Here is a 7,355-nt window from a genome sequence, read left to right on the forward strand (position 1 = left end):
ATGGTGGGATGTTGGTAGTGTTTAGGGTTTCAAGATCGAGAGAGATGGGAAGTTAGATGACAGATTTCCTGCGATTGTGAGTTGCTTGCCACAGTGGAGAGGGGTTTGACAATTGAAACGACATAAGCGGTGTTTCAACTTTCAACTATTAGACAAGTTACATATGGATGAGATAATAGCTTAAAAAGATTGTATATGATGTAATAAGAGTGATACCTTCTAAAATTCAAGAAATAGTCAATATGTTTAATAATATAACTATTAGATAAGTTACATATGGATGAGATAATAGCTTAAAAAGATTGTACATGATGTAATAAGAGTGATACCTCTTAAAATTCAAGAAATGGTCAATATGTTTAATAATATAGTAAAGATAAAGATAAAGATATATATATATATATATATATATATATATATATATATATATATATATATATATATATATATATATATATATATATATACTAGCCATTACCTGCGCAATGCGGTGGACGACCATAGGGGTGGGGGAAGGGGTTTGTATAGTTTTTTTTTTTTTTTTTTTTTTTTTTTTTTTTTTTTGGAAAATAATTTCTTTTTAGTGAAGTAATCCGCAAATATCTTTACAATTAAGATGGGCACACATTGTTATAAAAACGGTGAATGTGAATAGCTTTCTTCAATAAACATCTTATATTCCATGTCAGGTAATAAAAAATACAGATTTGACCACAAATTGTGAGAGTTTTATGGATGGAAGCTTTTATTAAATTTTATTTGCAAAGATGCTTTAACATGTATTTGTGCTTATGGTTAAGGGTTGGGGTTTAAAGTTTGAGATTTAGTTTGGAGTTAGGAAAATTTTAGGTTTAGGATTTGGATTCTGATTTTAGTATGGTCATTCACATACAAAGCATTACGTTTGTTGTTGTTGAATGTATCTTATATGAGGTGCAAAATATATTTATTCTTTTAAATTTATTTAAAATGATTTTTCCAAATCTGTATAATCAAAACTCTTATCACCTATTTGCTTTTGTTCATATATATATATATATATGATAAAACAAAACTGATGTTTTATATATAATGTAATTTTTAATAAATTTTATAATACTATTCATACAATATTTTCAAATTTAAATAATCTAACTATAAACAATAAATAGTTTAACGTGTTTTGATATAAGCCATCCACTTAACCGTAACATACACAATTCACATAGAAATGTAAAATTTAATATATTTCTACAAATATTAAGGAGAACTCGACTACAGTGCTTATATTGCAAGGTGTTATATTAATAAGAATTCAATACCAATGTACCTTTTTATCCTTAAAGTCGTTTTATAGTGCATCCATCAAAACAATTGGCAGAATAAACAAAAAATTGCACACCAACTAAAATGGTGATACATTTTTATTATTGAATACTCAACAATACCACATATAGAAATTTGGGTGATCCATTCTAAAAGAAATCCAATAAGCAGACAAAGAAGAAAAGGCTAACTAGATAGTCGATCGAGGTTGTCACAATACCAAAACTTCCCTTTATTAGAACACAATTTCATGGACCTGACATGTAAGAATCTCTGACCTGCAACATTGCAAGTTCGTTAACAATATATCCCAAAGCCAATGTGAAATGTTACATGATTCTTTTTATGTCTTTGTATTTATTGCCAAACAAGAACACAAAATAGGGTTACCGAGTAAACTGCAACCTAAAGTGTAACTAAATTAATATTTGGGTCTACTCTTATCTGGATATCTAAAGCTATAAGAAGAAAAAAATAACATCACAACTATGAAGTGATAAACAATTTTAGCTTGAAACATTGCAAAAAAATTGTTTGAATCCTGTCATATGCAGTGCAAATAAGCCTAAAAGTCACCCTCACTAAACCATAGAAATATGCATCTTACTTTGAATTGACCACCAAAAAAGAGCCATTGTGCTGCAAAAGACAAAAAAAAAAGTTTACAATGTTGAGTTAAAGTTCTAAGCTTTATGTATTATGAATAAGGAGTCGAGTTCCATACAATGCAGAAGATCCAAAATTTGGTAAATTGAGAAAGCCTTGTTCATGATTCCTATAACCATGTTACTTAAAACACCATGTCTTGATGTCATTGAATATCAAAAATTGATCCCTGATTGATAAATATCACACATTGCAACTTACCATGAAGCGAGCCATGTTGTTGTGGGTTGGTTTTTGGAACACGCAGAGCCTCTGTTGAAGTGACATTTATGAGAGAGAGAGAGAGAGAGAGAGAGAGAGAGAGAGAGAGAGAGAGAGAGAGATCTTAGGATTTCTTTTTCTCTAGGTGACTTCAATTCACGTTCAAGTATACATAGTAATTACCACCCAATTTTACAAAGTAAATACCACCTAATGTTAATTAATAAGTGTAAAGAAGATGAAAAAAATATGTTGTCTTAATGCAGATATCAGTGCAAGAAAACGAAGTGAGAAACTCTTGATTACACTTATTGGTAGCAGGGGACCATTTGAAGAAGACAAAGCTAATGGCGATAAAACCAAACCTACCCCATAATTCATCTCGAGTGATTAAGCATTACCCATTGAAGCTTGGATTTCTTGTTCATTAAACCTGCAACCAAACAAACGCAATTAGGGTTTTTTGAGAGAAGATGAGAGAAATCGTTTCCACACTTTGAATGTTTATTAGAAAGATTTAAGGGAATAATAGGATTCAAACTTTGAATGGCGGATCCTACAGAAATTGAAGAGAAGAAAAGGATTAAAATTCAGAAAAATGAATCAACATGAGGAATTGAACCGAGATTCGGCTGGGTGCATGTGGAATTGGGGAGTTTTGGTGTTAGAGATGATCAACGAAGGTGAAGGTTATGCTGATCTTCTTCCAAATACGAAGCTTGAAACTCAAAGATGTTGAGGCGGAGCAGCGAACGACGATGTAGAAGGAGGCAAACGACTGGGGGTTTTTAAAGATGATGTATTGAGGTTTCTTGAGAGATCGATGATAGATTAATGTCATGGTAGGGAATGAGTCTTCCGGTTTATACGATCCAAGAATGCCCGGATATAGGGGAAATGACTAGATAAGGGAAGGAAATGGTCAAAATAATAACAAAGTGAACTAATAAACAATGGCAATAATAGGAAAGCTAACGGCCGGAAAAGATAAGATTAAGCTATTGGAGTATATAATTTATTGTGTATTAAATATTTGTACAATTTGCATTATCATTTGAATCATTTAAATTATAATATTATGGTTTGTTGTACTTTTAGTTTTGTGGTTTGGACGTATTAAATCTATTTTTAAAAATAGTAAGGTTTATATATATATATATATATATATATATATATATATATATATATATATATATATAGAGGTTGAAGAAGCAATAAAAGAGAAGGAAACTATCCTAATTAGACGGATAAAAGGAAAAGGAATCATAATTTAAAACAAACTCCTTTGTATGCTTGAAGCCTTGAACAACAAGCGATAAAAGATAAGGAAACTATCCTAATTAAACTAAACGGGTCCAAGGAAAATTAAGGAATCCTAATTTAAAACAAACTCCATTAAATACCGCGCATCCCCTATTTATTATTAATTCTCATATTAGTCTTTGTAATTGGAGTACAGCAATCCTTTCCTTGTTAGATAGCTATCTTTGTGTATATAAGCACTCTATGATATTATGATAATCATGAAAAGTGATTGAATTCCTTTAGTTAATACATTGACTCAAAATTCTAGCTGAACTTATCGCCTACATCTTCTTAGTTATCTGAAGCTTTCATAGCTATCCTTTTCTGCATATAAGTATCCAAGACCATTGCTTTTATCACACGTTCTCGATTTTGTCTTTCATCAGTGGCACACGATTCCACCATTCCAAGCGTCCACAATTAAGGTACGTTATCTTCTATGAGTAGGAAAATTGAGTATTAAAAAGAAACTCATCGTTGTTATAATTTCACTCTTTCACCCCCAAAGTTTCAAGAATGTGATTTCAAGGTCAAATTAGTATTTATTCTTATTTCTGTGCTGGTCCCACGTTTGAATTCAGATCAGATGTCACGTCTTCTCCTTCTCAATGAGATGTTTGGTTAAATCTCAGGCTCAATGCTCGCTGATTAAGTTCTAGTTGCTGTGGCTTATTAAAACATAACTGCGGAATATTTTAGCCTTTTTCTATGCTTGGTTTTACCCCTTTTTTGCCCTACAATAAATGTGACTTACAAGTCTTTTTTCCTATTCTTAGATTCCAAGATGTTGTTTTATAGCCTCTAGCTCTCTACATTTATGTTGACTATTTATTTGGTATTAGATATTATTTGAATTTATAGCCTTTTTTAGCTCTAGCTCTCTACAATAAATGTGACTCAGTTCTAGCTTTACCAAAAGCAATGGGAAAACTTGTTCTGATCTGTTCCAATTTCTTGTTGCAGTCTTACCAAAAGCATACAAATTACCTGTACAGTCCGAAAGCAGTTGCCCGATATATCAAGAGTCGCAGAAGATTTAAATATAAATTTTGAAGATTCCGACAATGTCTGTGTAAACCTGGCAATCTAATCTAGATTAGAATTCTTATATTTTCCAAAAGATAAAAGATGTCGGGAAGAGGTAAAGTTCCAGCCATTGGTATTGATCTCGGAACAACATACTCTTGTGTTTCTGTTTGGCAACACAACAACGTTGAGATCATAGCAAACGATCAAGGAAATCGAACAACTCCCTCTTTTGTTGCCTTCAACGACACTGAACGTTTGGTTGGGGATTCTGCCAAGAACCAGGCTGCATATAACCCCACCAATACCATATTCGGTCTGTTACTATATAACATTTATTTATTTATTTTTAATAAAGAGGTCATGGATTAATACCTGGTTTACGTATATGCAACAGATGTTAAGCGGTTGATTGGAAGAAGAGCGAGTGATGAAATTGTTCAAAAAGACATGAAGTTGTGGCCTTTTAAAGTTGAGTCTGGAAGCGACGACAAGCCGAAAATTGTAGTTACCTACAAGGGTGAAAAGAAGGAATTTTCCGCTGAAGAAATATCTTCCATGGTTTTAGCAAAGATGAAAAGGGTAGCAGAGACATTTCTTGGATCAGATGTTGAAAAGGCAGTGATCACGGTTCCAGCTCATTTCAATGATTCTCAAAGGCAATCAACAAAGGATGCTGCCAAGGTTGCTGGACTTGAGGTTCTGCGCATGATTAATGAACCTACTGCAGCTGCAATTGCTTATGCTCTAGAAAAGAGAGCTTGTGAAATGAATGTTCTAGTTTTTGACATTGGTGGTGGTACTTTTGATGTTTCTGTTATCAGTATTGATAGCGAGGGACACATCCAGGTTAAAGCAACGGGTGGTGACACACATTTAGGTGGAGAGGATTTTGATAACCGAATGGTTAAACATTTTGTTGAAGAAATTAAGAGAAAGCACAAAGAGGACATTAGTAGCAACCAAAGGGCTTTAGGTAGGTTGAGGGTTCACTGTGAGAGGGCAAAGAGGATTGTTTCAACAGCTGTTCAGACTAGAATTGACATTGATTGCTTAGTTAATGGTAAAGATTTTTCTTCAAAGTTTACTCGTGCAAAGTTCGAGGAGGTTAACATGGATTTGTTCAATAAGTGTATGGAACCTGTGGAACAGTGTTTGAGGGATGCGAATATGAACAAGGATAGCATTGATGAAGTGGTTCTTGTTGGTGGATCAACCAGGATTCCTAAGGTACAGCAATTGTTGCAAGAGTTGTTCAACGGAAAGTCACTTTGCCAAAATATCAATCCTGATGAGGCTGTTGCACATGGTGCTGGAATTCTAGCAGCACAATTAAGTGGCATGGGTGATGAAGCTGTGCAGGGTCTGGAGCTAATTGACATTACTCCTTTATCACTTGGCTTTAAGGTTAAAGGAGATCTTATGTATGTGTTAATTCCAAGAAATTCACCTATTCCAACCAAGAAGGAAGATACATTCTGTACGTCTTTTGAAAACCAAACTGTTGTAAATTTTGATGTTTATCAAGGTGAGAGAGACAAAGCTTCCGAGAACTATCTCTTAGGAAGACTTGAGCTATCTGGCTTTCCTTCTGCTCCAAGGGGGGAAGTTAAGTTCAAGGCATGCTTTGAGATCGATGCTGATGGGATCTTGAATGTTTCTGCCAGAGAAATAACCTCTGGCGTGAACAAGACAATCAAGATAACACACAATGGTAGTTTGTCGAAAGAAGAGATTGAAAAGATGATTGAAGATGCTGAACGATATAAGTTTGAAGATGAAGCACACTTAAAGAGGGTGATGTCCCATATAGCTCTAGACAACTTTGTTTCCAAGGTTCAAGCGAGTCTTAAAAAAATGGGGCTTAATGAAAAAGACTTGAAAGACCTAGACCACCAGATTGCAGAGACGATTGAGTGGCTTGATGAGAACCCTGATGCTGAAGAAGGTGAGTTGGAGGACAAGAAAACTGAGCTTTACAATCTATGCACACAGAAGAAGTTAAGCCATGAAGCAAAAGCTTCACTTAATAGTTTATTTGATTCAGTAAACTTTGAACGCTGAAAATAGCTAAAATTAAATATGTAAATGATCAGTTTTTGACGTTCTTTATATGATTGGTAATATCCTTTAATGATATCACTTTCAAAATCTAGCAAGGTTGTTATTAATTATTAGACTTGTTTAATACACTTTTTATCCCAAGCCAATCCAATAGGAGAAATTACTTTCTCTAATCTATCGTCCATGTACATGTACAATCTTTAAAACATTCAGGTGCTTTTATGGGGACAACAGGGGTCTTGGGTCAGTTTGTTCGATGGCTAATTGGAGGTCGGTGTGTGTGGGGCATAATCAGCCACGTTTTCCTCGACATCACACCTGTTCACATAGACCTAAACTCTTTATTTTACAAAATCACCAAACTTATGGTCCTAGGTTGTTCCAACAAAGATTAATATCTTCATTTGATGTTTGAGACTCATAAGACTTATTCCAACTAGAACTGACCTAATCCGAAGAGGGGTGCATATCTCATCTAACATGTGCCCGATGTGCAACTCGTTCAATAAGGTCGAATTACATATGTTCTGTGATTGTTAGGGAGGTGGGTGCTCTTCTACTAGTTTGGTGGGTTGATTTGTCTTTCAACAACATACCACATTCTTTTGATTCTATATCGGAAGTGGGTAGCAACAAAGGAAGGGATGTTTTCCATGTAGATGCTATGGAGGCAGCCGTTGGGTAAAATGACTTAAAATGGTAATGAAGTTTCAAAAATGTACAAAAAATATCATTGTTTTATTTTTAGTACTCAAAATACCTTTAAAGTATATTTTTTATACACAAAA

General features: G+C 34.0%; 1 protein-coding gene and 1 long non-coding RNA gene across 4 annotated transcripts; one reads left to right on the forward strand and one right to left on the reverse strand.

Moving 5' to 3' along the window:
- Nucleotides 1-1,362: 1,362 nt before the first annotated feature.
- Nucleotides 1,363-3,202, reverse strand: LOC145088118 (uncharacterized). 3 transcript variants are annotated; one of them, XR_013700984.1, is made up of 3 exons: nucleotides 2,714-3,098; nucleotides 1,913-2,605; nucleotides 1,363-1,583 (listed from the first exon to the last, which is right to left on the reverse strand). It is a non-coding gene; the product is annotated as an uncharacterized LOC145088118 (long non-coding RNA). The 3 variants fall into 3 exon arrangements; XR_013700983.1 differs by having other exon boundaries at nucleotides 1,913-1,944; nucleotides 2,030-3,098; XR_013700982.1 differs by having other exon boundaries at nucleotides 1,913-3,202.
- Nucleotides 3,203-3,636: 434 nt separating this feature from the next.
- Nucleotides 3,637-6,652, forward strand: LOC145088119 (heat shock cognate 70 kDa protein-like). Its single transcript, XM_079026334.1, has 3 exons — nucleotides 3,637-3,902; nucleotides 4,441-4,819; nucleotides 4,901-6,652. The coding sequence occupies exons 2-3, from the start codon at nucleotides 4,606-4,608 to the stop codon at nucleotides 6,565-6,567; spliced, it is 1,881 nt and encodes a 626-aa protein (XP_078882460.1). The 5' UTR covers nucleotides 3,637-3,902; nucleotides 4,441-4,605; the 3' UTR covers nucleotides 6,568-6,652.
- Nucleotides 6,653-7,355: the final 703 nt, after the last annotated feature.

The sequence above is a fragment of the Lactuca serriola genome, chromosome 2 (genome assembly GCF_051521515.1).
Source record: "Lactuca serriola cultivar US96UC23 chromosome 2, Lser_US96UC23_V15, whole genome shotgun sequence".
Taxonomy (NCBI): Eukaryota; Viridiplantae; Streptophyta; class Magnoliopsida; order Asterales; family Asteraceae; genus Lactuca; species Lactuca serriola.